Source organism: Neovison vison, chromosome 10 (genome assembly GCF_020171115.1).
Source record: "Neovison vison isolate M4711 chromosome 10, ASM_NN_V1, whole genome shotgun sequence".
Taxonomy (NCBI): Eukaryota; Metazoa; Chordata; class Mammalia; order Carnivora; family Mustelidae; genus Neogale; species Neogale vison.
This window is the reverse complement of record NC_058100.1, coordinates 5,724,591-5,752,478: the sequence shown is the minus strand read 5'-3', so window position 1 is coordinate 5,752,478 and position 27,888 is coordinate 5,724,591. Positions and strand designations below refer to the sequence as shown.

The window sequence follows — 27,888 nt, the reverse complement described above, 5'->3', positions numbered from 1 at the left end:
GCGGCCGCGGCGGAGACGGGCGGAGCGAGGCACAGGCGCACGGAGGCGGACTAGGCTCCTCCTGCGTTTTCTCCCTGGTCCAGGGCCGCCGCCAGACGCTGCCCTGCCGGGGTCGCCCGCGGAAGCCAGGAGCCGGAGGAAGCCGGGCCAGAGCCCCAACACCACCCACCGCGGGCGATCGTCTGGGGCAGGTGCCGCTGAGCGCCGCCGTTCCCTTGGGCAGCTACTCTCCGCCCACCCCAAAGGCCCATTGGCGGATGGCTTTCCCGCCCGGGCCGTGTGGGCGCGATCCCGCGGGGCTGGGGAACGGAGCCGCGGCCGTGTGTGCGCACGTGGGGTGCCGTGGAGTGGCGGGAGTGTGGGTGGGGGTGTGTGGGTGGTGGGGTGGGTGTCTGCGGGGGCTCGTGCGCGCCGCACGCGTGTCGTGCATAGGACATGGAGGCCCCCGAGCGCCGCGGGCGCCGCCGAGTACCGCTGAGGCCAGGAGAGCGAAGCGAGGTGTCTGAGCTCTGGCCGGGAGCTCTCCCTGGGGGTCCAACTCGGGCCGGTGGTGGAGAGGCAGGAGCGCTGGCGGAGGCGCTGCTGGCTAGCTGGCGGACAGGGAGCGCGTTGAGGGAGCGCGCTGGGGTCCTCGGGTTCTGGCCGGGCGGGCCGGGCTTGGGGCGCCCAGGTGGGAGGCCTGGGGATGCAGGGCTTCCTTCCGCCCAGCGCTCGGGGGAGGAGCAATAATGCCGGGTTGGACTCCTGGGCCAGGCCCACTGACGGCAGGGCCGCGTGGTGGGCCCGCCAGCAGGTGGCTGGGCCACCTGGGTCCGCGGCCGGAGGCAGGCAGGTGTGGCCAGGGGAAGGCGTCCAGGTGGAAAAGGCTCGTGGGCGGCGCGGGCCACCTGAGTGGGGTGTGGCGAGAATGGAATGGGGGCCGTGCGGAAAGGACAGGGGGTCCCACCGGCTGCTCCCGGTGGCGGAGGCGCACGGCTCTGAGAGCGAGGCACTGTTCATGCGGGCACGAGCCTGGGGGAGAACCGAGGTCGGCGGGCGGAGGGCTTTCGGCACTGGCGCACGCCGCTGGTCTGCAGGGGCCCCTGGGAGGGACGAGAACGCAGCCCTCGGAAAGCAGGTGAGGAGGGAGGTGCTGCCAAGTTGCCCGGGCCTGCGGGTGTGGGATCAGGTGGGAAGGGCGCGCGAGTGGGTGGAGGAGGGCGAGTGCGCGCAAAGCCTGTGGTGCGGAGGGTCGAGGCGTCGGAGCTCCGCCCTGGGCCCCTGGCGCTGGGGTGCAAGGCCGGAGCGGCCCGTCAGGCAAGGACAGGGCTTGCCGTAGGGCGGGGTCCAGGCCCGCTGGGGTCCCGTGCCCTGGTAGGGCAGGCCAAAAGGTGGGCTTGTCAGGAGTGGGATTCGAACCCACGCCTCCAGGGGAGACTGCGACCTGAACGCAGCGCCTTAGACCGCTCGGCCATCCTGACGACGGGGCTGAGCGCGTCGCCGCTCGCCTGGCTGGGACCCGGCGCCAAGGCTGCCGCAGGCTGGCGGCGGCGTGTGTGCGCCAGCGAGGGGACGCGCGCCGCCGCCGAGCGGGAGCACAGCCCGCCGACTCGCCTGGCGCCTCCGCCCTCGCACAGCCCCGACCGCGCACCCAGAGGGCGGCGTCGGGCCCGCCTCTCTGGCAGCTCCCCGCCCCACCCCACCCCCCGCTCCTCCCCCTCGCCCTCCTCGGCCTCTGCCCTTCGTGGGCGCCCGTCCTCCTGGTCGCAGCCTCGCTTGTCCTGTGGGGCGGCTTCTCCCCGCGCGATCCCCGCCTGGCAGGCCAGAGGCCGCGGCGCCCGGGGAGTATTGGGCGGGCGTCCGGGTGCGGGGTCCGCCCCGAGTCGGGCAGTGGGGCTGCTGGGATGGCGGACGACGTTGGTTTGGGGTCGGGTCCGGTGCGGCAGGCGGCGGGCGCCGATGGAAGGCGGGGCGTCGAGGGCAGGGGTAGGCGTGGGCAGGCAGGCGCAGAGGGGTCGGGCGGCCGGATGGCCGCCGCCGTCCTCGTTAGTATAGTGGTGAGTATCCCCGCCTGTCACGCGGGAGACCGGGGTTCGATTCCCCGACGGGGAGGCCAGACGTCCTTTTTTGGGCGCCGCGGGCGCCGCCCCCGCTCTGTGCGAACGCTGGCCCCTCCGGCGCACTTGTCCTCCTTCCTCCAGCGTGCGGCCAGAGGCCGCCAGGGCCACGACGGCCGCCCGCCTGCTCCCCGTCCACCACCGCCACCCTTTTGCGTTCCTCGGCGTCGGGGCCGCGCGCCTGCGGGCTCGCCACAGTCCAGCCAGGGCCTTCCGTCGTGCCCAGGGCGCCTGACGAGTGGCCGGCCGCCCCGGGCTCCCCGGTGATTCGACGCTGCCCGGTCCGGCTGGGGCGGGGGCGGGGGCCGTGGCCGGACGGAGGGGACCGGACGGGACTTGACGGGACGCGGCGGGGCGGGGCGGGGCGGGGCGCGGGGTACCGGGGGGGGGGCCTCGGTTGTGTCGGGTCCTCCGTGGGCGCGGGATGTGGCCTCCCCCAGCACCCTGTGGAGAACGCCGGGGGCGAGCACGTGGTCGGAAGGACGCGGATCTCGGGGGACGGGGTTTCCCGGCCGGCAAAAGGGGGGTGGGGGGTGGGGGGTGGTACCAGGAGCGGCCGGGCGGCGCCAGCGCCCCCCAGAGGCGGTTGGCTGGCAGGCGGGCGGGCCCACGGAGCCGCCCAGCCGCGTGGGGCTGGCGCGGGTGGGACGGCGGGCGGCCGCTGCTGGCCCGTGCGGCAGCGCGGCGCTGTGGATGGGCGGGTCGTCGGGGCAGGGCCGAGGCGCGCTGGGCCGCCGAGGCGGTGACCAGAGGCGGTGACCAGAGCGGGTGCAGACGCCGGGGCCGAACCCTGGGCGTGCGTCTGGGGGCGGCCCGGGCTGTGCAGCGTTGGTGGTATAGTGGTGAGCATAGCTGCCTTCCAAGCAGTTGACCCGGGTTCGATTCCCGGCCAACGCAGCTGGCCAACCTTTTGCACGTCTCCAGGACCCCGGTGGCCAGGCCCGGTGGCAGCCGGGAGCCCGGAGCGCGGGAGGCCGGCGTGCTGAGGTGCTGAGGCCGGAGCGGGTCCCCAGGTTGAGCGGCGGTGGAAGGGGAGGAGGCGCACGGCGTTTTGAGGGCGCTGCCGGCGGGGCAGGTGGATTGGCAGGGCGGGCGGGTGGCTCTCGGTGGCCAGGCAGGGGCCTTGGAGCCCAAGCAGAGGCGAGTGGGTGGTATGGAGGCGCCGGGTGGAGGAGGTGCGGGCCAGGCGCGACACCCGACGCTCCCTGGTGGTCTAGTGGTTAGGATTCGGCGCTCTCACCGCCGCGGCCCGGGTTCGATTCCCGGTCAGGGAAGCCTTTCTTCTTCCTCTCGGCCTACCCACCTCGGCAGCGCTTCGGCACGCACCCCCTTTTGGCCCAAGCTCCATGGCTTCTCCCTGGCCCCGTGGCCAGGGCGCCCGCACCAGGCCAGCCGCCCCGTCCAGCCCAAGCCTTGCCCTGTCGCCTCCTCCGGGCCAAGCCTTTTGGCCTCGCAGGTGGGCTGGGACTTCCGCGCCTCCCCTGGACGCTCACCTCCCCCCGCGACCCCCCTCTCCCCCTCGGCCACCACCCCAGAGGACGCGGCCGCCTCCGTCCCCACGGAGGGGCCACCAACAGACGCCCGGACGTCCGGCCGCCTCAGGGGCTTGGACTCTCCCGCGGCACCGGGGCCGCCCATGACGAGCGACCCCTTGCTGCTGCATCCTGAGGTGCTAGCTGGCGGCGTCGGTGCCTTGAAGAGGAGGGGGCGGTGGGAGTGGGAGTCGGGTCACCTGCTGGAGCCCCTGGTCCCCTCCCTCCCTGCCCCCTCTCGGGCCAGCCACCGCTGGGCCGGCTTCCCCACCACCGGCCACCCCCGGGGCTGGCGGCGTCTCCCCGGCGCCGGCGGTGGTGGGTCACCTGGGTGGCGGGCTCCAGCGGGGATGGGAGACGAGAGGCGCACCGCAGCGCCCGGCACGTGGAGTGGGCAAAGCGAATGAGGGCGCATCCTGGGAGCCCGACCCCCGGGCAGTGGAGGTTGGAGAGCGGGGAGGTGCAGAAGGCCGCCGGGGAGAACCCAACAGCCCAGCCGCCGCGAGAAGGTGGAGGCCCACCGGACACTCGCAGGGTGGGCTTGGGGCCAACACGCCCTTTGAATGGCGACACCAGTCACCTGAGTCCAAGGCAAAGTGACAAGCGCGTTCCCCGCAACGCCTCCCTTCCCCTCCAGCCCCCACCCTTTCAGGCCTTCCCACGGGCGCGTCAGGGCACACCTAGCCCGCATCTCCTCCTGCCCTCTCCACCCCGGGCCCGGGGTGTCCTCTGGTCCGGGTGCTCCTCCAGCTCCGTCAGAGCACAGTCTCCTTCCCGCCAGCACCCGCACCCACCCCGTCCGCCGAGGGTTTGCTGTCTGCTCGGGGAGGGTCTCCCTACAGAGCCCCAGCGGACAGTCCGTGTGCCGGCCCCAACTGCCGCAGCCGCCCACCCCCGCAGGACCGGGCCCAGGTCAGAGCAGCGGTGGGAAGGAGCCCCCCCTGTGGGCGTCCAGATGCTTCCCGTCATCCCAGGAAGGCCCCTCAGCAGCCTCGCGTGGGGGTGGGTGGGTGTGCGGGGTTGGGGGTCGAGTCCTCAGCGGTGGGGGATGGGGCAAGATGCAGGTGTTGGCTGCCCTGGGTGGCCTCCCACGGGGGTGAGGGCACAGGGGGAAAGGATCCCAGAAAGAGGGGAGGTCCGGGAGCAGCAAGGGTGTGTGTGTTGGTGGGGCAGGTGCGGGGCGAGGAATGGTGGGTGTGCTGGGACCCGGCGGAGACTGCGGCTGGCCACTCGGGCGGGGTCTCCGCAGAGGCTCGGGGCGGCAGGGGCCCCTTGCCCAGCGCCTTGCCCGGCACGTGTGCACACCTGTGCGGGAGGATGACACGGGAGGGACGGGAGGGCACAGAGGCGGAGTGCGCCTGAGGATCGGGCGGGAGGCGGAGACCTTCGGCCGGCCTTGAGTGTGAGAGCTGGGTGGGGGGTAGAAGGGTCGGGGGTGGGGGGGCAGGGGGGGACGGATGCAGCCTGGAGGCGGGCAGGAGCAGCACGCAGCGGCGAGTGGTGGGGAGTGGGCCCGGTGGCGAGCGAGAAAGCTGGAGGCCCCCCGTGGTGGGAGAGGACCAAGGCGGAGGAGGTGTGGGGGCCGGCGAAGACTGCTCTGCTTTGGCTGTGCTGTGCTGTGCTGTGCTGCGTGGTGGCGTGGGGCCAATGGGTGGCGCACGAGGGGCGTGGGTGGGAAGCAGGCAGGCCGGCGGGCCGGTAGGCAAGGGCAACCGAGAGAGAGGGAGCGGACCGGGTCTCGGACCAGGCCAAGCGGGGGTCGGGCGGCCGGGGGGTGCCGGTGGGTCGATGCACCCCCGGGGAGATCGCAACCGCCTGTCACCGGGACGGCCAGTCACGTATCGGGGGTCGTCCTGGGGTTGGGGTTCCGAGAGGCCAAAGGGACCAAGGCGACGCTGGATCTTTTCCCCTTTCTCCCCTGAGAAGGACTTGGCTAGGAGGGGGTGGGGAGGCCGGGGACAGGCGTGGGGCTGTTGGGGCAGGAGGGGCTGGTGGCGGTGGAGGCGCAGGCTGCGCTGGTCCTTGTGTCGCTGGGGGTGGACGACCGGGTGCTGCCGCCGCTGCTGGTGAGGATGGTGGTGGTGGACGTCTGCCGTCCATCGGTGACGGTCCCTGGGCCGCTGTGGTGGTGGTGTCGGAGGTCTGGGCGGCGGCGGCGATTTCGCCGGTGGCGGGGACGGGGACGGGGACGGACGTCGTTACTGTGGGCCATGCTGTCCGTGCCGGGGGCGTGGTGGTGGTGGAGGAGGAGGAGGACTTCGGGGCTGCTGGCGACGAAGCCCATGCTGGCGCACGGGTGGTGGGCTCGGTCGTGTCGCTGATGGCGGCGGGGACGGTGAAGGACGTCAGTGCTTTGGGTGCTGGTGCCGGAGCCGGTGTGACGACAGTGGACGAGGTCCTGCCGCGGCTGGTCCTGGGGATGGGTGGTGGACTCGGTGGGGCGCGGGGTGGCCGTACTGACGGCGGAGGACTTGGGCGCCGTTGGCAATGATGCCCGAGGCGATACGCTGGAGGTGGACGTGGTACTCTTGGTGATGGCGTCGGTGGGAGTGGCGGTGATGGGGAAGGACTTGAGCGCTGTTGGCCACGGAGCCCGTGGCGGTGTGGTGGCGGTGGACTTGGTCCTGCTGGTGGCGGCGGCGGTGGCGGCCGCAGGGGTGCTGGTGCTGGTGCTGGCAGTGGTCCGGGCGCCGCTATGCTGGTGGGCTTGGTGGAGCCGCTGCTGCCGCCAGGGCTGCTGCTATTGCCAAGAGGGGAAGGTTGGCGGTGGCGGTGGTGGAGGGGGAGCTTGGTGCTGGCGGTGGTCTTAGCGTTGTGTGCGCGGGGGAGTGGGAAGCACACGGGGGCCAAGTAGGGCAGAGAAAGGATACAGAGCGCAGGGCGCGGAGTGTGTGTGTGGCGGGGGTGGGGGTGGGGGTGGGGAGGCTGTCCGGGGTGCGCCCTAAAGGGTTTGTGAGGGCCCCTGCGGGAGAATGGGATGTATCAGGGCTAGGGGTGGCAAGTTCATGGCTCCTGGTTGTGCCAAGAGGAGAACGTTGGAGCCGTGGGTGGAGGGATGCAGGGAGCGAGCAAGTGTGGCGAAAGGCGTGGAGGTGGGGCGTGGCGCCCGCGTGGGCGAGCTGCGGCAGGGCCGGAAGGGAAGCGGGGTGCTGAGGGTCCTGAAGAGGAAAGGGGCAAGGAGAGCGTGTGGCGGGCCAGGGGCCAGGGTCCTCGGGGAGTGGGTAGAGTTTGGTCCCCAGGGGGAGCCAAGTGGAGAGGAAGGGAAGGGGCGTCGGGGCAGAGGCAGGGGCGGGACTTCGCGGAAGGAGCGGAGCCGGCTGAGGCCAGCGGGCTCGAGCCTGGGAGAGAGGAAGCCGGGAGCGCGCGGGCGCGGGCGCGGGCGCGGGCGCGCGTGCCCTTATGCGCGCTGTAGCCGCTGGGCCAAAAGGGGACGACGGCGTGCTGCATGGGCCGGGAATCGAACCCGGGCCTCCCGCGTGGCAGGCGAGAATTCTACCACTGAACCACCCATGCACCGATGGTGGTGGTCAACCGACGGCTCCAAACACCGGTCCGGGCCACAGCCAGGGCCAGAACCGGAGCCGGAGCCAAGCCAGGGCCAGGGCCAGAGGCAGGGCCAGGGCCAACCAGGGCCAGGGCCAGGACCGGGGTCAGGACCAGGACCGGGGTCAGGACCAGGGCCAGCGCCTGCGCCAGCGCCTGCGCCTGCGCCTGCGCCAGCGCCTGCGCCTGTCCCGATAGCATCCCGCTCCGCTGGGGCAGGAGGCAGCCGGGCGATCCGGAGGGGAGGCTGCATGCACGTCTAGAGTGCTTGGGAGCGGCGGCCGCGGCGGAGACGGGCGGAGCGAGGCACAGGCGCACGGAGGCGGACTAGGCTCCTCCTGCGTTTTCTCCCTGGTCCAGGGCCGCCGCCAGACGCTGCCCTGCCGGGGTCGCCCGCGGAAGCCAGGAGCCGGAGGAAGCCGGGCCAGAGCCCCAACACCACCCACCGCGGGCGATCGTCTGGGGCAGGTGCCGCTGAGCGCCGCCGTTCCCTTGGGCAGCTACTCTCCGCCCACCCCAAAGGCCCATTGGCGGATGGCTTTCCCGCCCGGGCCGTGTGGGCGCGATCCCGCGGGGCTGGGGAACGGAGCCGCGGCCGTGTGTGCGCACGTGGGGTGCCGTGGAGTGGCGGGAGTGTGGGTGGGGGTGTGTGGGTGGTGGGGTGGGTGTCTGCGGGGGCTCGTGCGCGCCGCACGCGTGTCGTGCATAGGACATGGAGGCCCCCGAGCGCCGCGGGCGCCGCCGAGTACCGCTGAGGCCAGGAGAGCGAAGCGAGGTGTCTGAGCTCTGGCCGGGAGCTCTCCCTGGGGGTCCAACTCGGGCCGGTGGTGGAGAGGCAGGAGCGCTGGCGGAGGCGCTGCTGGCTAGCTGGCGGACAGGGAGCGCGTTGAGGGAGCGCGCTGGGGTCCTCGGGTTCTGGCCGGGCGGGCCGGGCTTGGGGCGCCCAGGTGGGAGGCCTGGGGATGCAGGGCTTCCTTCCGCCCAGCGCTCGGGGGAGGAGCAATAATGCCGGGTTGGACTCCTGGGCCAGGCCCACTGACGGCAGGGCCGCGTGGTGGGCCCGCCAGCAGGTGGCTGGGCCACCTGGGTCCGCGGCCGGAGGCAGGCAGGTGTGGCCAGGGGAAGGCGTCCAGGTGGAAAAGGCTCGTGGGCGGCGCGGGCCACCTGAGTGGGGTGTGGCGAGAATGGAATGGGGGCCGTGGGGAAAGGACAGGGGGTCCCACCGGCTGCTCCCGGTGGCGGAGGCGCACGGCTCTGAGAGCGAGGCACTGTTCATGCGGGCACGAGCCTGGGGGAGAACCGAGGTCGGCGGGCGGAGGGCTTTCGGCACTGGCGCACGCCGCTGGTCTGCAGGGGCCCCTGGGAGGGACGAGAACGCAGCCCTCGGAAAGCAGGTGAGGAGGGAGGTGCTGCCAAGTTGCCCGGGCCTGCGGGTGTGGGATCAGGTGGGAAGGGCGCGCGAGTGGGTGGAGGAGGGCGAGTGCGCGCAAAGCCTGTGGTGCGGAGGGTCGAGGCGTCGGAGCTCCGCCCTGGGCCCCTGGCGCTGGGGTGCAAGGCCGGAGCGGCCCGTCAGGCAAGGACAGGGCTTGCCGTAGGGCGGGGTCCAGGCCCGCTGGGGTCCCGTGCCCTGGTAGGGCAGGCCAAAAGGTGGGCTTGTCAGGAGTGGGATTCGAACCCACGCCTCCAGGGGAGACTGCGACCTGAACGCAGCGCCTTAGACCGCTCGGCCATCCTGACGACGGGGCTGAGCGCGTCGCCGCTCGCCTGGCTGGGACCCGGCGCCAAGGCTGCCGCAGGCTGGCGGCGGCGTGTGTGCGCCAGCGAGGGGACGCGCGCCGCCGCCGAGCGGGAGCACAGCCCGCCGACTCGCCTGGCGCCTCCGCCCTCGCACAGCCCCGACCGCGCACCCAGAGGGCGGCGTCGGGCCCGCCTCTCTGGCAGCTCCCCGCCCCACCCCACCCCCCGCTCCTCCCCCTCGCCCTCCTCGGCCTCTGCCCTTCGTGGGCGCCCGTCCTCCTGGTCGCAGCCTCGCTTGTCCTGTGGGGCGGCTTCTCCCCGCGCGATCCCCGCCTGGCAGGCCAGAGGCCGCGGCGCCCGGGGAGTATTGGGCGGGCGTCCGGGTGCGGGGTCCGCCCCGAGTCGGGCAGTGGGGCTGCTGGGATGGCGGACGACGTTGGTTTGGGGTCGGGTCCGGTGCGGCAGGCGGCGGGCGCCGATGGAAGGCGGGGCGTCGAGGGCAGGGGTAGGCGTGGGCAGGCAGGCGCAGAGGGGTCGGGCGGCCGGATGGCCGCCGCCGTCCTCGTTAGTATAGTGGTGAGTATCCCCGCCTGTCACGCGGGAGACCGGGGTTCGATTCCCCGACGGGGAGGCCAGACGTCCTTTTTTGGGCGCCGCGGGCGCCGCCCCCGCTCTGTGCGAACGCTGGCCCCTCCGGCGCACTTGTCCTCCTTCCTCCAGCGTGCGGCCAGAGGCCGCCAGGGCCACGACGGCCGCCCGCCTGCTCCCCGTCCACCACCGCCACCCTTTTGCGTTCCTCGGCGTCGGGGCCGCGCGCCTGCGGGCTCGCCACAGTCCAGCCAGGGCCTTCCGTCGTGCCCAGGGCGCCTGACGAGTGGCCGGCCGCCCCGGGCTCCCCGGTGATTCGACGCTGCCCGGTCCGGCTGGGGCGGGGGCGGGGGCCGTGGCCGGACGGAGGGGACCGGACGGGACTTGACGGGACGCGGCGGGGCGGGGCGGGGCGGGGCGCGGGGTACCGGGGGGGGGGGCCTCGGTTGTGTCGGGTCCTCCGTGGGCGCGGGATGTGGCCTCCCCCAGCACCCTGTGGAGAACGCCGGGGGCGAGCACGTGGTCGGAAGGACGCGGATCTCGGGGGACGGGGTTTCCCGGCCGGCAAAAGGGGGGTGGGGGGTGGGGGGTGGTACCAGGAGCGGCCGGGCGGCGCCAGCGCCCCCCAGAGGCGGTTGGCAGGCGGGCGGGCCCACGGAGCCGCCCAGCCGCGTGGGGCTGGCGCGGGTGGGACGGCGGGCGGCCGCTGCTGGCCCGTGCGGCAGCGCGGCGCTGTGGATGGGCGGGTCGTCGGGGCAGGGCCGAGGCGCGCTGGGCCGCCGAGGCGGTGACCAGAGGCGGTGACCAGAGCGGGTGCAGACGCCGGGGCCGAACCCTGGGCGTGCGTCTGGGGGCGGCCCGGGCTGTGCAGCGTTGGTGGTATAGTGGTGAGCATAGCTGCCTTCCAAGCAGTTGACCCGGGTTTGATTCCCGGCCAACGCAGCTGGCCAACCTTTTGCACGTCTCCAGGACCCCGGTGGCCAGGCCCGGTGGCAGCCGGGAGCCCGGAGCGCGGGAGGCCGGCGTGCTGAGGTGCTGAGGCCGGAGCGGGTCCCCAGGTTGAGCGGCGGTGGAAGGGGAGGAGGCGCACGGCGTTTTGAGGGCGCTGCCGGCGGGGCAGGTGGATTGGCAGGGCGGGCGGGTGGCTCTCGGTGGCCAGGCAGGGGCCTTGGAGCCCAAGCAGAGGCGAGTGGGTGGTATGGAGGCGCCGGGTGGAGGAGGTGCGGGCCAGGCGCGACACCCGACGCTCCCTGGTGGTCTAGTGGTTAGGATTCGGCGCTCTCACCGCCGCGGCCCGGGTTCGATTCCCGGTCAGGGAAGCCTTTCTTCTTCCTCTCGGCCTACCCACCTCGGCAGCGCTTCGGCACGCACCCCCTTTTGGCCCAAGCTCCATGGCTTCTCCCTGGCCCCGTGGCCAGGGCGCCCGCACCAGGCCAGCCGCCCCGTCCAGCCCAAGCCTTGCCCTGTCGCCTCCTCCGGGCCAAGCCTTTTGGCCTCGCAGGTGGGCTGGGACTTCCGCGCCTCCCCTGGACGCTCACCTCCCCCCGCGACCCCCCTCTCCCCCTCGGCCACCACCCCAGAGGACGCGGCCGCCTCCGTCCCCACGGAGGGGCCACCAACAGACGCCCGGACGTCCGGCCGCCTCAGGGGCTTGGACTCTCCCGCGGCACCGGGGCCGCCCATGACGAGCGACCCCTTGCTGCTGCATCCTGAGGTGCTAGCTGGCGGCGTCGGTGCCTTGAAGAGGAGGGGGCGGTGGGAGTGGGAGTCGGGTCACCTGCTGGAGCCCCTGGTCCCCTCCCTCCCTGCCCCCTCTCGGGCCAGCCACCGCTGGGCCGGCTTCCCCACCACCGGCCACCCCCGGGGCTGGCGGCGTCTCCCCGGCGCCGGCGGTGGTGGGTCACCTGGGTGGCGGGCTCCAGCGGGGATGGGAGACGAGAGGCGCACCGCAGCGCCCGGCACGTGGAGTGGGCAAAGCGAATGAGGGCGCATCCTGGGAGCCCGACCCCCGGGCAGTGGAGGTTGGAGAGCGGGGAGGTGCAGAAGGCCGCCGGGGAGAACCCAACAGCCCAGCCGCCGCGAGAAGGTGGAGGCCCACCGGACACTCGCAGGGTGGGCTTGGGGCCAACACGCCCTTTGAATGGCGACACCAGTCACCTGAGTCCAAGGCAAAGTGACAAGCGCGTTCCCCGCAACGCCTCCCTTCCCCTCCAGCCCCCACCCTTTCAGGCCTTCCCACGGGCGCGTCAGGGCACACCTAGCCCGCATCTCCTCCTGCCCTCTCCACCCCGGGCCCGGGGTGTCCTCTGGTCCGGGTGCTCCTCCAGCTCCGTCAGAGCACAGTCTCCTTCCCGCCAGCACCCGCACCCACCCCGTCCGCCGAGGGTTTGCTGTCTGCTCGGGGAGGGTCTCCCTACAGAGCCCCAGCGGACAGTCCGTGTGCCGGCCCCAACTGCCGCAGCCGCCCACCCCCGCAGGACCGGGCCCAGGTCAGAGCAGCGGTGGGAAGGAGCCCCCCCTGTGGGCGTCCAGATGCTTCCCGTCATCCCAGGAAGGCCCCTCAGCAGCCTCGCGTGGGGGTGGGTGGGTGTGCGGGGTTGGGGGTCGAGTCCTCAGCGGTGGGGGATGGGGCAAGATGCAGGTGTTGGCTGCCCTGGGTGGCCTCCCACGGGGGTGAGGGCACAGGGGGAAAGGATCCCAGAAAGAGGGGAGGTCCGGGAGCAGCAAGGGTGTGTGTGTTGGTGGGGCAGGTGCGGGGCGAGGAATGGTGGGTGTGCTGGGACCCGGCGGAGACTGCGGCTGGCCACTCGGGCGGGGTCTCCGCAGAGGCTCGGGGCGGCAGGGGCCCCTTGCCCAGCGCCTTGCCCGGCACGTGTGCACACCTGTGCGGGAGGATGACACGGGAGGGACGGGAGGGCACAGAGGCGGAGTGCGCCTGAGGATCGGGCGGGAGGCGGAGACCTTCGGCCGGCCTTGAGTGTGAGAGCTGGGTGGGGGGTAGAAGGGTCGGGGGTGGGGGGGCAGGGGGGGACGGATGCAGCCTGGAGGCGGGCAGGAGCAGCACGCAGCGGCGAGTGGTGGGGAGTGGGCCCGGTGGCGAGCGAGAAAGCTGGAGGCCCCCCGTGGTGGGAGAGGACCAAGGCGGAGGAGGTGTGGGGGCCGGCGAAGACTGCTCTGCTTTGGCTGTGCTGTGCTGTGCTGTGCTGCGTGGTGGCGTGGGGCCAATGGGTGGCGCACGAGGGGCGTGGGTGGGAAGCAGGCAGGCCGGCGGGCCGGTAGGCAAGGGCAACCGAGAGAGAGGGAGCGGACCGGGTCTCGGACCAGGCCAAGCGGGGGTCGGGCGGCCGGGGGGTGCCGGTGGGTCGATGCACCCCCGGGGAGATCGCAACCGCCTGTCACCGGGACGGCCAGTCACGTATCGGGGGTCGTCCTGGGGTTGGGGTTCCGAGAGGCCAAAGGGACCAAGGCGACGCTGGATCTTTTCCCCTTTCTCCCCTGAGAAGGACTTGGCTAGGAGGGGGTGGGGAGGCCGGGGACAGGCGTGGGGCTGTTGGGGCAGGAGGGGCTGGTGGCGGTGGAGGCGCAGGCTGCGCTGGTCCTTGTGTCGCTGGGGGTGGACGACCGGGTGCTGCCGCCGCTGCTGGTGAGGATGGTGGTGGTGGACGTCTGCCGTCCATCGGTGACGGTCCCTGGGCCGCTGTGGTGGTGGTGTCGGAGGTCTGGGCGGCGGCGGCGATTTCGCCGGTGGCGGGGACGGGGACGGGGACGGACGTCGTTACTGTGGGCCATGCTGTCCGTGCCGGGGGCGTGGTGGTGGTGGAGGAGGAGGAGGACTTCGGGGCTGCTGGCGACGAAGCCCATGCTGGCGCACGGGTGGTGGGCTCGGTCGTGTCGCTGATGGCGGCGGGGACGGTGAAGGACGTCAGTGCTTTGGGTGCTGGTGCCGGAGCCGGTGTGACGACAGTGGACGAGGTCCTGCCGCGGCTGGTCCTGGGGATGGGTGGTGGACTCGGTGGGGCGCGGGGTGGCCGTACTGACGGCGGAGGACTTGGGCGCCGTTGGCAATGATGCCCGAGGCGATACGCTGGAGGTGGACGTGGTACTCTTGGTGATGGCGTCGGTGGGAGTGGCGGTGATGGGGAAGGACTTGAGCGCTGTTGGCCACGGAGCCCGTGGCGGTGTGGTGGCGGTGGACTTGGTCCTGCTGGTGGCGGCGGCGGTGGCGGCCGCAGGGGTGCTGGTGCTGGTGCTGGCAGTGGTCCGGGCGCCGCTATGCTGGTGGGCTTGGTGGAGCCGCTGCTGCCGCCAGGGCTGCTGCTATTGCCAAGAGGGGAAGGTTGGCGGTGGCGGTGGTGGAGGGGGAGCTTGGTGCTGGCGGTGGTCTTAGCGTTGTGTGCGCGGGGGAGTGGGAAGCACACGGGGGCCAAGTAGGGCAGAGAAAGGATACAGAGCGCAGGGCGCGGAGTGTGTGTGTGGCGGGGGTGGGGGTGGGGGTGGGGAGGCTGTCCGGGGTGCGCCCTAAAGGGTTTGTGAGGGCCCCTGCGGGAGAATGGGATGTATCAGGGCTAGGGGTGGCAAGTTCATGGCTCCTGGTTGTGCCAAGAGGAGAACGTTGGAGCCGTGGGTGGAGGGATGCAGGGAGCGAGCAAGTGTGGCGAAAGGCGTGGAGGTGGGGCGTGGCGCCCGCGTGGGCGAGCTGCGGCAGGGCCGGAAGGGAAGCGGGGTGCTGAGGGTCCTGAAGAGGAAAGGGGCAAGGAGAGCGTGTGGCGGGCCAGGGGCCAGGGTCCTCGGGGAGTGGGTAGAGTTTGGTCCCCAGGGGGAGCCAAGTGGAGAGGAAGGGAAGGGGCGTCGGGGCAGAGGCAGGGGCGGGACTTCGCGGAAGGAGCGGAGCCGGCTGAGGCCAGCGGGCTCGAGCCTGGGAGAGAGGAAGCCGGGAGCGCGCGGGCGCGGGCGCGGGCGCGGGCGCGCGTGCCCTTATGCGCGCTGTAGCCGCTGGGCCAAAAGGGGACGACGGCGTGCTGCATGGGCCGGGAATCGAACCCGGGCCTCCCGCGTGGCAGGCGAGAATTCTACCACTGAACCACCCATGCACCGATGGTGGTGGTCAACCGACGGCTCCAAACACCGGTCCGGGCCACAGCCAGGGCCAGAACCGGAGCCGGAGCCAAGCCAGGGCCAGGGCCAGAGGCAGGGCCAGGGCCAACCAGGGCCAGGGCCAGGACCGGGGTCAGGACCAGGACCGGGGTCAGGACCAGGGCCAGCGCCTGCGCCAGCGCCTGCGCCTGCGCCTGCGCCAGCGCCTGCGCCTGTCCCGATAGCATCCCGCTCCGCTGGGGCAGGAGGCAGCCGGGCGATCCGGAGGGGAGGCTGCATGCACGTCTAGAGTGCTTGGGAGCGGCGGCCGCGGCGGAGACGGGCGGAGCGAGGCACAGGCGCACGGAGGCGGACTAGGCTCCTCCTGCGTTTTCTCCCTGGTCCAGGGCCGCCGCCAGACGCTGCCCTGCCGGGGTCGCCCGCGGAAGCCAGGAGCCGGAGGAAGCCGGGCCAGAGCCCCAACACCACCCACCGCGGGCGATCGTCTGGGGCAGGTGCCGCTGAGCGCCGCCGTTCCCTTGGGCAGCTACTCTCCGCCCACCCCAAAGGCCCATTGGCGGATGGCTTTCCCGCCCGGGCCGTGTGGGCGCGATCCCGCGGGGCTGGGGAACGGAGCCGCGGCCGTGTGTGCGCACGTGGGGTGCCGTGGAGTGGCGGGAGTGTGGGTGGGGGTGTGTGGGTGGTGGGGTGGGTGTCTGCGGGGGCTCGTGCGCGCCGCACGCGTGTCGTGCATAGGACATGGAGGCCCCCGAGCGCCGCGGGCGCCGCCGAGTACCGCTGAGGCCAGGAGAGCGAAGCGAGGTGTCTGAGCTCTGGCCGGGAGCTCTCCCTGGGGGTCCAACTCGGGCCGGTGGTGGAGAGGCAGGAGCGCTGGCGGAGGCGCTGCTGGCTAGCTGGCGGACAGGGAGCGCGTTGAGGGAGCGCGCTGGGGTCCTCGGGTTCTGGCCGGGCGGGCCGGGCTTGGGGCGCCCAGGTGGGAGGCCTGGGGATGCAGGGCTTCCTTCCGCCCAGCGCTCGGGGGAGGAGCAATAATGCCGGGTTGGACTCCTGGGCCAGGCCCACTGACGGCAGGGCCGCGTGGTGGGCCCGCCAGCAGGTGGCTGGGCCACCTGGGTCCGCGGCCGGAGGCAGGCAGGTGTGGCCAGGGGAAGGCGTCCAGGTGGAAAAGGCTCGTGGGCGGCGCGGGCCACCTGAGTGGGGTGTGGCGAGAATGGAATGGGGGCCGTGGGGAAAGGACAGGGGGTCCCACCGGCTGCTCCCGGTGGCGGAGGCGCACGGCTCTGAGAGCGAGGCACTGTTCATGCGGGCACGAGCCTGGGGGAGAACCGAGGTCGGCGGGCGGAGGGCTTTCGGCACTGGCGCACGCCGCTGGTCTGCAGGGGCCCCTGGGAGGGACGAGAACGCAGCCCTCGGAAAGCAGGTGAGGAGGGAGGTGCTGCCAAGTTGCCCGGGCCTGCGGGTGTGGGATCAGGTGGGAAGGGCGCGCGAGTGGGTGGAGGAGGGCGAGTGCGCGCAAAGCCTGTGGTGCGGAGGGTCGAGGCGTCGGAGCTCCGCCCTGGGCCCCTGGCGCTGGGGTGCAAGGCCGGAGCGGCCCGTCAGGCAAGGACAGGGCTTGCCGTAGGGCGGGGTCCAGGCCCGCTGGGGTCCCGTGCCCTGGTAGGGCAGGCCAAAAGGTGGGCTTGTCAGGAGTGGGATTCGAACCCACGCCTCCAGGGGAGACTGCGACCTGAACGCAGCGCCTTAGACCGCTCGGCCATCCTGACGACGGGGCTGAGCGCGTCGCCGCTCGCCTGGCTGGGACCCGGCGCCAAGGCTGCCGCAGGCTGGCGGCGGCGTGTGTGCGCCAGCGAGGGGACGCGCGCCGCCGCCGAGCGGGAGCACAGCCCGCCGACTCGCCTGGCGCCTCCGCCCTCGCACAGCCCCGACCGCGCACCCAGAGGGCGGCGTCGGGCCCGCCTCTCTGGCAGCTCCCCGCCCCACCCCACCCCCCGCTCCTCCCCCTCGCCCTCCTCGGCCTCTGCCCTTCGTGGGCGCCCGTCCTCCTGGTCGCAGCCTCGCTTGTCCTGTGGGGCGGCTTCTCCCCGCGCGATCCCCGCCTGGCAGGCCAGAGGCCGCGGCGCCCGGGGAGTATTGGGCGGGCGTCCGGGTGCGGGGTCCGCCCCGAGTCGGGCAGTGGGGCTGCTGGGATGGCGGACGACGTTGGTTTGGGGTCGGGTCCGGTGCGGCAGGCGGCGGGCGCCGATGGAAGGCGGGGCGTCGAGGGCAGGGGTAGGCGTGGGCAGGCAGGCGCAGAGGGGTCGGGCGGCCGGATGGCCGCCGCCGTCCTCGTTAGTATAGTGGTGAGTATCCCCGCCTGTCACGCGGGAGACCGGGGTTCGATTCCCCGACGGGGAGGCCAGACGTCCTTTTTTGGGCGCCGCGGGCGCCGCCCCCGCTCTGTGCGAACGCTGGCCCCTCCGGCGCACTTGTCCTCCTTCCTCCAGCGTGCGGCCAGAGGCCGCCAGGGCCACGACGGCCGCCCGCCTGCTCCCCGTCCACCACCGCCACCCTTTTGCGTTCCTCGGCGTCGGGGCCGCGCGCCTGCGGGCTCGCCACAGTCCAGCCAGGGCCTTCCGTCGTGCCCAGGGCGCCTGACGAGTGGCCGGCCGCCCCGGGCTCCCCGGTGATTCGACGCTGCCCGGTCCGGCTGGGGCGGGGGCGGGGGCCGTGGCCGGACGGAGGGGACCGGACGGGACTTGACGGGACGCGGCGGGGCGGGGCGGGGCGGGGCGCGGGGTACCGGGGGGGGGGGCCTCGGTTGTGTCGGGTCCTCCGTGGGCGCGGGATGTGGCCTCCCCCAGCACCCTGTGGAGAACGCCGGGGGCGAGCACGTGGTCGGAAGGACGCGGATCTCGGGGGACGGGGTTTCCCGGCCGGCAAAAGGGGGGTGGGGGGTGGGGGGTGGTACCAGGAGCGGCCGGGCGGCGCCAGCGCCCCCCAGAGGCGGTTGGCTGGCAGGCGGGCGGGCCCACGGAGCCGCCCAGCCGCGTGGGGCTGGCGCGGGTGGGACGGCGGGCGGCCGCTGCTGGCCCGTGCGGCAGCGCGGCGCTGTGGATGGGCGGGTCGTCGGGGCAGGGCCGAGGCGCGCTGGGCCGCCGAGGCGGTGACCAGAGGCGGTGACCAGAGCGGGTGCAGACGCCGGGGCCGAACCCTGGGCGTGCGTCTGGGGGCGGCCCGGGCTGTGCAGCGTTGGTGGTATAGTGGTGAGCATAGCTGCCTTCCAAGCAGTTGACCCGGGTTCGATTCCCGGCCAACGCAGCTGGCCAACCTTTTGCACGTCTCCAGGACCCCGGTGGCCAGGCCCGGTGGCAGCCGGGAGCCCGGAGCGCGGGAGGCCGGCGTGCTGAGGTGCTGAGGCCGGAGCGGGTCCCCAGGTTGAGCGGCGGTGGAAGGGGAGGAGGCGCACGGCGTTTTGAGGGCGCTGCCGGCGGGGCAGGTGGATTGGCAGGGCGGGCGGGTGGCTCTCGGTGGCCAGGCAGGGGCCTTGGAGCCCAAGCAGAGGCGAGTGGGTGGTATGGAGGCGCCGGGTGGAGGAGGTGCGGGCCAGGCGCGACACCCGACGCTCCCTGGTGGTCTAGTGGTTAGGATTCGGCGCTCTCACCGCCGCGGCCCGGGTTCGATTCCCGGTCAGGGAAGCCTTTCTTCTTCCTCTCGGCCTACCCACCTCGGCAGCGCTTCGGCACGCACCCCCTTTTGGCCCAAGCTCCATGGCTTCTCCCTGGCCCCGTGGCCAGGGCGCCCGCACCAGGCCAGCCGCCCCGTCCAGCCCAAGCCTTGCCCTGTCGCCTCCTCCGGGCCAAGCCTTTTGGCCTCGCAGGTGGGCTGGGACTTCCGCGCCTCCCCTGGACGCTCACCTCCCCCCGCGACCCCCCTCTCCCCCTCGGCCACCACCCCAGAGGACGCGGCCGCCTCCGTCCCCACGGAGGGGCCACCAACAGACGCCCGGACGTCCGGCCGCCTCAGGGGCTTGGACTCTCCCGCGGCACCGGGGCCGCCCATGACGAGCGACCCCTTGCTGCTGCATCCTGAGGTGCTAGCTGGCGGCGTCGGTGCCTTGAAGAGGAGGGGGCGGTGGGAGTGGGAGTCGGGTCACCTGCTGGAGCCCCTGGTCCCCTCCCTCCCTGCCCCCTCTCGGGCCAGCCACCGCTGGGCCGGCTTCCCCACCACCGGCCACCCCCGGGGCTGGCGGCGTCTCCCCGGCGCCGGCGGTGGTGGGTCACCTGGGTGGCGGGCTCCAGCGGGGATGGGAGACGAGAGGCGCACCGCGGCGCCCGGCACGTGGAGTGGGCAAAGCGAATGAGGGCGCATCCAGGGAGCTCGACCCCTGTGCAGTGGCGGTAGGAGAGGCGGGAGAGGCAGAAGGCCGCCGGGCCTTCTGTCCTTCTTGTCCTGATGCTCCTGTTGGTAATGTTCACAGCCCTCTCTTTTTCAAAATCTACATCCCAGTGTGTTGTGTAAAAATTGCAAGTGTTTAATACATCTTCTTTATACTATGTTTTCCTTACTTTCTTTCGTTGTTTCTCTCCTGTCATCAATATCTCCCTTTTGTAACACTTTTCCTTTTTGGTAACTTTCTCTCTTTTTTGTATATTTTCACACCATTTGTTATTTTGTTGCCTTCCTGGCAATAAATGGAGTTGGTCCTGGGAGCCTTGGTGATCCTGGGTAGTGACTTCTCAACTTTCTCATTTGTGTCTAGGCATTAGCCTCTATTCTTGTGCAAATGTCATCTTCTATGTCACTACCCTTGTATACTCTGAAACTATGGACTTCTTTTTTAAAGGATGGTAAAAATATATAAGGGGGTTTAAGGAAGCTTGTTGGCCTAGTTAACCTTGGTGTCTGTCGTAGTCTCTGTAAGTCTAGCTAATTTGGCCAGTGGATTTTTATAAAAAGCTTTTGAATCGACCCAAGATGTATCCAGGAGCAATCAGTGTCTTCCATGCATATGTGCTTTATTGTCTAGCATAGAAATGGCATGCTATTATTTTCTATTTTATGAAGATAACTTTGATCACATTTTACAAGCTGTATGAGCTGAATTTTTCAATTCTAGCAGACTAAACATATGTAGAGGACCACTATTGGTGTTTTTCTGGGCCTAAGCAGGTATAATGGAATAGTTGCTTTTCTCTAGCCAGAAATTTCTGAACGGCAATATCTACCTGTGGAAATGTCAGAGGGTTTGGTGAAAATGCCCAGGCTGTACAAAACCCTGATGAATTATGTTCCTAGAATTTCGCAGAGCCGGGATAATGACATTCATTACTAAAACTTTTTTTTCCTGATTTAAAGTAACTTGCAGAATGGCTTCACATTTCACATTTCAGGGTAAGAAATTATAGTTGTTCTCATTATAAATTAGTAAATCTCTGTGGAGAGCCATGGCCCTTTGGAGACGTTTTGAATCGCTATGTGAGTGAAGGGAGGAATTGGGGGGTGGGGTGGAGGAATGTTCAAGCTACTCTGTATCTCAGGTCTCCAAAGGCTGTTTGGCTCCCCATGGGTTGTCTAGTACTGCCTGAGAACCACATTCAGGTTGCACTTTGGAGATCACTACCATTTTTTAAAGTTACGTTTTTAAATAAACACTCAACGTCTGCATTTAAAACTTAGAACTCGGAAAAAAAAAAAGAAAAGAAAACTCAGAACTCAGGGTTTAAAATTCATTAAGAGGCTTTGTAAGTGGTTTTCATCGATCGTGAAAGAAGAACGTCATACTGATTTCCCAAGCGGTCCAGATCAGCATTAAGTCATTTTCCCCGCACTCACCCACCCCTACTCCATTCCCTGCTGCCTCAAGCCATTATCAAGTTCCTCTGGTGGGGAATTTGGTCTTACTTGTTCGCACGTCTCAACTTTGGGAGAAAGAAGCAGGCGCTTCTTGCTGGTGCTAAGAAATTGGGAAGAAAGGAAGCAAGGATCCTAGGATCACACAACAGGGGTGGTTTAGTGTTCTGGCGTTTAGAATCACACAACAGAGACCTATTTGCAATCTCAAGGTGAGGAAATGAATCCTGTAGAACAATACTAGGATTTGACTAATGATCTAATGATCTAAATACATCCTGCAAGAAGAGAGACACAGGGATGGTCTCTGTGGCGCAATCGGTTAGCGCGTTCGGCTGTTAACCGAAAGGTTGGTGGTTCGATCCCACCCAGGGACGCCTGAAGTTGTAGTTTTCCCCCATTTTTCAGTCCTTCCTCTTAAACATCAAACTACTTCTAATCCAAACTTCTACACACTACCCATCTAGTGACAGACATTTCCTAGGTCTTGCATCCTACAAGATCAGGAGCTTACTATGGCCAAACTAGAGATGCTGACATTCTTTGCCCTCTACAAGTGAACCTTTCAGAACTGCTTTTCTGCAGAATTCCACAGCCAGCGGCCCTTTGCAAATGAGCGCTGCTAATACAGAAATCAGTTAAGGGTCTTTCTCATTTAGTTAATTTTTTTTTAAGATTTTATTTATTTATTTGACAGAGAGAGATCACAAGCAGGCAGAGAGAGAGAGGAGGAAGCAGGCTCCCCGCTGAGCAGAGAGCCCGACATGGGACTCGATACCATGACCCCGAGATCATGACCCGAGCCGAAGGCAGCAGCTCAACCCACTGAGCCACCCAGGTGCCCCCATTTGGTTAATTCTTGAAGCAGATGCTAAACACCTGGAGAAACTCAATGATCTCTGACCAAGTTTAAATGGGATTCAAGTTTAAAGAATTTCATGCATTAATGTGCTTCTAATTTCTCCTGCTACTCCCTTACAGTTGAACACTGCTCTGATACATAGGACTGCAGCGAAGGTCCTAGAAATAATCTTTTAAGGGCTTTACCTGTGGCTCCAACTCTGGTCATTTCATATTACACTCATTTTGTGTGTGTCGGGGGGGGAGGTCTTGTCAACTTTTAAATTTGTGTCTCCAGCATTTCTCTGAGTCCTTAACCTCTCCATGCATCCACCAGCCTGCTTCACATGACCCCTCACCTTCCTGGTCAATCCTCTCCCAAACGGAATCCAATTTCTCCCCAGTCCCCTAAGCAGGAGTCTTCTCCAGTGTTCCCTCTCTCAGTGAACGGCAGTACCATCACTTTTAGGGCAACAAGCCAGGCAGCAAGGCAACTTCCCTGAAGTTTCTTTTTCTCACGCAGCAAACCCAACAGTCATCAAGTTCTTCCCATTTAACTTCCCTGCCTTCCCTTCCCGTTAGCCCACTGCCAGTTTCCCTGGGGGGTGGGCCAGGTCAGCTTGAAAACTCCTGGTATAGTATGAAGAACATGTTGCCAGAGCTCTGGTCTCTGTCCCTGGCCAGGAACTCCAGTGAGCTGGGCTTCTCATCCTCTGGGATGTCCTTCTTAGCTAAGGAGTCTGGACAGGAAGACCATGGATAGAAAACTCTGTTGGCTAAATCAAACTTTCTTCCTGAAGGCTTTTAGAAAAACAAAATCCTGGCTTGTCCCTCGTCTCTGAACATGTACCTGTTATCCATCTGATTTATGCACACAGGCATTCATTCATCAAACAGATACTGACAAGGGTTATGTGCCAGGTCTGTGCAAGGAGCTACAGATATGGTGATGAGCAAAAAAACAGGTACAGTTATCACACCTACTCGGATCAGGTACAGTTATCACACCTACTCGGATCTGTAACTCCTGAATACGTGAACAGGGTAATCTGGCTGTGCTCTCTGGGGGACTTCCATTGTGTTAAGCCTGTGGTACTCAGTTACGGCAGCCCTAGCAAACTCATACAATTGATGATGTTTTAGAATATAAGTGAGGTTCAGTGGGGTGAGGTCCAGAGCCAATGACCAAGAAAGAACTGAGATGTCTTTAGTGCAAAATGGTGGTTTATTAAAGCAGGGGGACAGGACCCGTGGGCAGAAAGAGGTGCTGCCCCGGGGCTGTGAGGAGTGAGCTGTCCATTATACACTTGCAGTTTGGGAGGGGGTCAGGGATGGCATAAGCCCCTAAGGAATTTTGGAAGCAAGGTTTCCAGGACCTTTAGGGGCTAGCTGTTTGGGGGGAAAAGGTCATTTGTTACCCTCTAATAAAACCTTAGTCATGAGACCCTTCAGATGTTTATCAGTGGGCCATATGCTTGGGGATGATTGCCAGCACATATCTTGGAGGGTTTAGAGATAAAGGAAGTTTCCAAAGGAATTTTTACATGTTCAAGTAGACTTACAGGATTCTTGTTTGGGGTATGGGTCGGGTCAGGCTAGGATTGCCTTTTGCCCTTAGCAAAGTGTTAAGGCGGAGGCAGTTGAGTCCCCAGAGGAAAGTCACGCTGCCTGTTTCAAGGACTTGTCAGTGGGCTCTAGACAGTAAGGAAATTTAAAAGCTTTTCTTCTGCCTCTCTCCCACATAACAATTATCACCATATTGAAGTTCATTTGAAGTATGACGAGAGGAAGAGAGGAGCTCTGGGGGGAAGTGGCAGTGTGTTAATATCTTCATACTTCAGCTTGGGAAGTGTCAAAGAAGAACCAGAGCTGAGCAATAGTCAAAGCAGCAACAGCAGATTGTGTTCAGGAACTACTGCATGCAACAAAGGAAAAGAGAACGTCAGGATAGAGCTGGGCTCAATTCCAACAAGTAGGGACTTAGAGCCAAAGATCAGAGTGGGTGTTAGTAAGTACATATGAAATTACTAAGAGAAAATATCAGCTAAGGGGGCATTCTGGCTAAACTGACCTAAATGAATTCTTGCTCAAAGCTGGCCAGTGTGGTCAGATATCAAGAGCGGGAGGTTTTCTCTACATGGACCTATATGGTTGCTAAAAACTGGGCCATGCAGTCTTGACAAAGATAAAGGCTGAAGTCCAAGGTCAAAGCTGAGTTGAGAAGAGGACTTAGAGGAACCTGACTCTGGTTCAATCAAGGGAAGAGTCTTTGTCCAAAGTCAACACACACTGTCAAAAAGAAAAAAAAAAAAAAAAAGAATTGGGATGCCTGGGTGGCGCAGTTGGTTAAACGACTGCCTCCGGCTCAGGGCGTGATCCTGGAGTCCCGGGATCGAGTCCCACATCGGGCTCCCAGCTCCATGGGGAGTCTGCTTCTCCCTCTGACCTACTCCTCGCTCATGCTCTCTCTCACTGTCTCTCTCTCTCAAATAAATAAAATAAAAAATCTTAAAAAAAAAATTTAAAAAAAAACAATAAAAAAAAATTAAAAAAAAAACAATAAAAAAAAAAGAATTAAAGATCCATATGGTATCATAGCTGTATACTTAAACAACAGATGAGATAAAGAGATGCTGAGTGTTTGAACTTAGAGAAAGAAAACACAACAAAGAAAACATAGATCACAGAGTAAAATATATTTAAATAATATAAAGGTTATCTTACACTGAAACGAACAAACTTAAATATCTGTAACACCAATAAATATAAAATGGGATTATATCACCTAATAAGGAAAACAAATCAAGGGAATATGGTCCCCAGATCAAAACCAGTGGCAGTCAAGCTTTCTGATCATGTGGACCTCAATTCTTGGGGAATACAAATGTGAGTCTGAATAAGATCGGGAACCCTCTTTGCTCTAAAGAAGATGAAGTAGAGGCATATTCTATTTAATATGTGACCTTAGTTCAGTGGGCTCTAAGTTACTTCCCTAGATTCTGATTCAAAAGCCAATAATATGTAGAATCGTGAACAGTTTAGAATTCATTTATCCAGAAAGTCAAAGCCGATGACTGTTCCTATGGTTTCCTTACCAGACTCTTCCTCTGGCACGAGTTTGGCTCTATTTCTGGCCTCCTGGCTCCCCTTTTTCTCTTTATCTGAGTCTGGTTGTTAATTCTCATGAATGTATGACCCACCAATAACTTCTCAATTAATTCTTTTTCTGCTTAATTTGCTAATTTTATTTATGCTATTTGTACCCAAGACTACTAAAATTAAAACATCGGTAACAGAAATACATGGGTATCTGAAATGGTTTAAGGTCTCTGCTGGGGTAGAAGGTAGGCAAGATATTGAGAATATTCTAGAAAGAGACTAACTCAGGGTCTGCTGTATAGCAGTTAATGGTCACCTGTTGTCATCTGGGAATCTGCACGCCTAATGACTTAGGACTTTGTCACAGATGTGAGAAATTTAGACTCAGAAAGTCTAAATTAAAAGAGAATGGTGTAATCAATCCCCTACATTTTCAATTTACGGCACAGGTTAAAATGAAGAGATTTCAGTGACCTCCAAAAGGGATATACGAAATTTTCGCCTTGTCTCTTTTTCAATAATTTATTATTTATCACACAACAACCTGCCCATATTTAAAATATGCAATATGATATTTTGACATAGTATGCACTAGTGAAGCTATCATTATAATCAAAATAATGAATATGTCCATCACCCCCAGAAGTTTCCTCATAGCCCTCGATAACATCTCCTTTCTGCCCCTCACTAAGTCATGCCCCCACTGACCTGTGCCTCTCAAGCAAATACTGATCTGTTTATGGTCACTGTAGATTAGTTGGCATTTCCTAGAGTTTTACGTAAATGGAGTCATATAGGAAATCCTTTCTTTTGTTTGGTATCGTGAGTCTTATTATTTTAGTCGTTCTAGTACATGTGTGGTGTTACGTTCATATCCACTAGGATTGCTATCATTTTAACAACAACAACAACAATAGAAAATAAAAAGTGTTGGGCACCTGGGAGGCTCAGTTGGTTTAAGAGCCTTCGGGTCAGATCATGATCCAGGAGTCCCAGGACAGCTTCCTGCTCAGGCAGAGTCTGCTTTCCCCCTGACCCTCCCCCCATCTTGTGCTCTCTCACTCTCTCTCTCTCTCTCTCAAATAAATAACGTCTTAAAAAAAAAGAAAAGAAAAGTTGTTGGCAGGAAGGAGAGATTAGAACCACCAAACATTGCTGGTGAGAATGTAAAGGACCCAGTGATTTCACTACAAAATTAACACCCGATTCTCAAAATTAGTCCTTGCACAGGAACCTTCATGGCTGCACTACTCACAGCAGCCAGAAGGTGGAGACAACCCGAATGTCAATCCCTGGAGGAACGTGTGAGCACGTGGACAGACGGTGAAATATTATTCAGCCATAAAAAGGAATAGAGTACTCATCCACGCCACAGCCTGAATGAACTCCAACAATAAGCTGAGTGGAAGCAGCCAGGGGCAAACCACATACTGTGTGATTCCATGCATGCGAAACATCTAAAAGAGCTAAGTCCCTCGGAACAGAAAGCAAGCTAGTGGCTCCCGGGAGCCGGGAGGAGCGCGTATTGAGGAATAACTGCTCACGCGGGATGAATGTGGGCTTTACTTTGGGATGATGAATGAATGTGTTTTGGAACTGGTTAGTGAAGGTAGTCACACAACCATAAAAATGTACTAAATGCCGCTCACTTGTTCACATTAAAACGGGTAAACTTATGTTATATGCATTATGATTAAAAAACAACTCAGCAAGGTCCCTGAAGTCCTCTGGTCAGCAGGTTTGATCATAAATCAATATACTGGTGGTTCAAGCCCTCCAAGGGAGGTGTGCTGCTTATCCCTCCCCCAGCCCGGTTGCTTCTCTGCCAGAAGGGACTTTTTCTTTCCTAACTCATCCCTGTTATGTGACCAGACGAAAGCACCTTGCACCATACCCCGACAGGGCAGATCTCTGAAGAAGCGGTGATCCTAAACTGAAGCCTAACCAAGGCAGTTTTCCCTTCTGTGTGCTTAGACACAGAGTCCCCTTCTGATGGTTAATTTTATGGGTCAACTTGACTGGGCCATGGGGATGCCCAGATATATGCTCAAACATTATTTGGAGGTGCTTCTTCGAGGATGTTTTTGGATGGGGTTAACGTTTCAGTCAGTAGAGCACCTGGGTGGCTCAGTCCTTAAGCATCTGCCTTCAGCTCCGGTCATGACCCTGGGATCCTGGGATCGAGCCCCACATTGGACTACCTGCTCAGCAGGAAACCTGCATCTCCCTCTCCCTCTCCCCCTGCTTGTGTTCCCTCTCTCGCTGTGTCTCTCTCTGTCAAATAAATAAAATCTTTTTAAAAAACACACAAATTTAAATTAGTAGATTGAACAAAGCATATTGCCCTCCCTAATGGGCTGGCGGGGGGGGGGGCGGTGGCGTCAGCAATCAGACGGAGACCTGAACAGAATAAAAATGCTGCCCGTCCTCTCCGTCTAGTAAGAGAGACCTCCTCCTGCTTGACTGCCCTTGAACTGGGGCTTCGGGTTTTTCCTGCTTTCAGGCTTGGACTGAACATCCGCTTTTCCAGGGTCTCAAACCTGCTGGCCTTGGCCTTTGGACGTGAGCTCCACCAGCAGTCCCCCTGGTTCTCAGGCCTTCAGACACCACCTGGAACTAAGCTATCACCTCTCCTGGGTCTCCAGCCCACCAGCTCACTCAGCGGGCATTGCGACTCCATAGTCAGGACCCCCTCCGAGGCAGCTGCAGATGTGCGCCTCCCATCCGTCCCGCTCCTCTGGAGAACGCTAGTGCGCCTTCCCTGCAGGTCCCTTCTCCCTCCTCTCATGAACTCCTCTGCTCTCAATTCTAAGTCCTTCCTGCAGGGAGAGGCGTCTAGTGCAGGTGTGTGGGCACCTCACCTCCCACTACCAGCAGCTGGTCAGACCCCTGCAAACAGCCTTCCTTCGGCCACCTGTGGATCCCCACCGCCACGCCCTGGAGGCCTAGTTCAGCTCGGGACACCGATGGGCGGAGAGCCCTAACCGAACTTCAGGCACCTGTGCAGGCCCTGCCAGGCCCCAAATAAGAGTCAGGCCTGGAAGAGGGGGCAGCTCCAGGCGGGCCTGTCCCACTGGCCAAGGATATCCCTCCCTCTGCATCGGGGAGGCCCACAGTGGGAGGAGAGGAGGAATAAGATCCTTTTGGGGGGGGGCGAGGGACCCAAAGAAAGACATGTCCTCCTCCCCCAACCCTGGGGAAACTACAGAAGTGAGAGAGACCCAAACATTTTAGGAATGAAGAGGGCGAAAAAGAAAGAAACACGAGAAATGCTTGTGGTCTGAGGGAGTCAGTGATGAAAATGGAGGAAAATTGTTCTCTTCCCTGGCTTGACGTGTGACCATCTTTGTGGCAACCTTTCTGCCACCGAAGTCCCCTTCCAGCCCCTGACCCATGTGGCAGTCACTGCCTCCAGCAGCACACACCCGCTTCATGACCTTCCCCAGACGTTTCCAGAATCTCTGACAGGTGCCGGCATCATTCTGACGATCTTATTCCAGGAGATGCTGCCTAAACTAGTCTCATACCTG

The 27,888-nt window shown here is 64.3% G+C and overlaps 3 protein-coding genes and 15 non-coding genes across 18 annotated transcripts; 10 read left to right on the top strand and 8 right to left on the bottom strand.

The window, feature by feature from the left end:
* Positions 1–50: 50 nt before the first annotated feature.
* LOC122918886 (basic proline-rich protein-like) lies at positions 51–3,734 on the bottom strand. Its single transcript, XM_044267809.1, has 4 exons — positions 3,400–3,734; positions 1,424–3,156; positions 947–1,011; positions 51–887 (listed from the first exon to the last, which is right to left on the bottom strand). Exons 1-4 carry the CDS (start codon positions 3,732–3,734, stop codon positions 51–53), a joined length of 2,970 nt encoding a protein of 989 aa, XP_044123744.1.
* Positions 1,378–1,460, bottom strand: TRNAL-CAG. Its single transcript has one exon. It is a non-coding gene; the product is annotated as a tRNA-Leu (tRNA).
* Positions 2,020–2,091, top strand: TRNAD-GUC. The gene has a single exon. It is a non-coding gene; the product is annotated as a tRNA-Asp (tRNA).
* On the top strand, positions 2,922–2,993 carry TRNAG-UCC. Its single transcript has one exon. It is a non-coding gene; the product is annotated as a tRNA-Gly (tRNA).
* TRNAE-CUC lies at positions 3,299–3,370 on the top strand. Its single transcript has one exon. It is a non-coding gene; the product is annotated as a tRNA-Glu (tRNA).
* A 3,336-nt stretch (positions 3,735–7,070) lies between the features above and the next one.
* TRNAG-GCC lies at positions 7,071–7,141 on the bottom strand. Its single transcript has one exon. It is a non-coding gene; the product is annotated as a tRNA-Gly (tRNA).
* Positions 7,142–7,498: 357 nt separating this feature from the next.
* LOC122918885 (collagen alpha-1(I) chain-like) lies at positions 7,499–11,179 on the bottom strand. Its single transcript, XM_044267808.1, has 6 exons — positions 10,845–11,179; positions 9,989–10,663; positions 9,611–9,831; positions 8,872–9,498; positions 8,395–8,459; positions 7,499–8,335 (listed from the first exon to the last, which is right to left on the bottom strand). The coding sequence occupies exons 1-6, from the start codon at positions 11,177–11,179 to the stop codon at positions 7,499–7,501; spliced, it is 2,760 nt and encodes a 919-aa protein (XP_044123743.1).
* Positions 8,826–8,908, bottom strand: TRNAL-CAG. Its single transcript has one exon. It is a non-coding gene; the product is annotated as a tRNA-Leu (tRNA).
* Positions 9,468–9,539, top strand: TRNAD-GUC. Its single transcript has one exon. It is a non-coding gene; the product is annotated as a tRNA-Asp (tRNA).
* TRNAG-UCC lies at positions 10,367–10,438 on the top strand. The gene has a single exon. It is a non-coding gene; the product is annotated as a tRNA-Gly (tRNA).
* Positions 10,744–10,815, top strand: TRNAE-CUC. Its single transcript has one exon. It is a non-coding gene; the product is annotated as a tRNA-Glu (tRNA).
* A 3,336-nt stretch (positions 11,180–14,515) lies between the features above and the next one.
* Positions 14,516–14,586, bottom strand: TRNAG-GCC. The gene has a single exon. It is a non-coding gene; the product is annotated as a tRNA-Gly (tRNA).
* Positions 14,587–14,943: 357 nt separating this feature from the next.
* On the bottom strand, positions 14,944–18,628 carry LOC122918884 (collagen alpha-1(I) chain-like). The gene is made up of 4 exons (XM_044267807.1): positions 18,294–18,628; positions 16,317–18,112; positions 15,840–15,904; positions 14,944–15,780 (listed from the first exon to the last, which is right to left on the bottom strand). Exons 1-4 carry the CDS (start codon positions 18,626–18,628, stop codon positions 14,944–14,946), a joined length of 3,033 nt encoding a protein of 1,010 aa, XP_044123742.1.
* On the bottom strand, positions 16,271–16,353 carry TRNAL-CAG. Its single transcript has one exon. It is a non-coding gene; the product is annotated as a tRNA-Leu (tRNA).
* Positions 16,913–16,984, top strand: TRNAD-GUC. Its single transcript has one exon. It is a non-coding gene; the product is annotated as a tRNA-Asp (tRNA).
* Positions 17,816–17,887, top strand: TRNAG-UCC. Its single transcript has one exon. It is a non-coding gene; the product is annotated as a tRNA-Gly (tRNA).
* On the top strand, positions 18,193–18,264 carry TRNAE-CUC. The gene has a single exon. It is a non-coding gene; the product is annotated as a tRNA-Glu (tRNA).
* A 2,094-nt stretch (positions 18,629–20,722) lies between the features above and the next one.
* On the top strand, positions 20,723–20,796 carry TRNAN-GUU. The gene has a single exon. It is a non-coding gene; the product is annotated as a tRNA-Asn (tRNA).
* The last annotated feature ends 7,092 nt before the right edge of the window (positions 20,797–27,888 follow it).

Bases quoted from the DNA above. Each gene is read 5' to 3' on its own strand.
- LOC122918886 (XM_044267809.1), bottom strand. From the start codon at position 3,734: ATGGGCGGCCCCGGTGCCGCGGGAGAGTCCAAGCCCCTGAGGCGGCCG. The intron at 3,157-3,399 runs GTGGGTAGGCCG...CCCCGCCGGCAG, and splicing joins CGTGCCGAAGCGCTGCCGAG to CGCCCTCAAAACGCCGTGCG. The intron at 1,012-1,423 runs GTCGCAGTCTCC...GTTCTCCCCCAG, and splicing joins GTCTAAGGCGCTGCGTTCAG to GCTCGTGCCCGCATGAACAG.
- LOC122918885 (XM_044267808.1), bottom strand. From the start codon at position 11,179: ATGGGCGGCCCCGGTGCCGCGGGAGAGTCCAAGCCCCTGAGGCGGCCG. The intron at 9,832-9,988 runs GTGCTGGGGGAG...CCCCCGCCCCAG, and splicing joins CCCCCGGCGTTCTCCACAGG to CCGGACCGGGCAGCGTCGAA. The intron at 8,336-8,394 runs GTGGGACCCCCT...CACCCCACTCAG, and splicing joins TCCGCCACCGGGAGCAGCCG to GTGGCCCGCGCCGCCCACGA.
- LOC122918884 (XM_044267807.1), bottom strand. From the start codon at position 18,628: ATGGGCGGCCCCGGTGCCGCGGGAGAGTCCAAGCCCCTGAGGCGGCCG. The intron at 18,113-18,293 runs GTGGGTAGGCCG...TTGGGCTCCAAG, and splicing joins CGTGCCGAAGCGCTGCCGAG to GCCCCTGCCTGGCCACCGAG. The intron at 15,781-15,839 runs GTGGGACCCCCT...CACCCCACTCAG, and splicing joins TCCGCCACCGGGAGCAGCCG to GTGGCCCGCGCCGCCCACGA.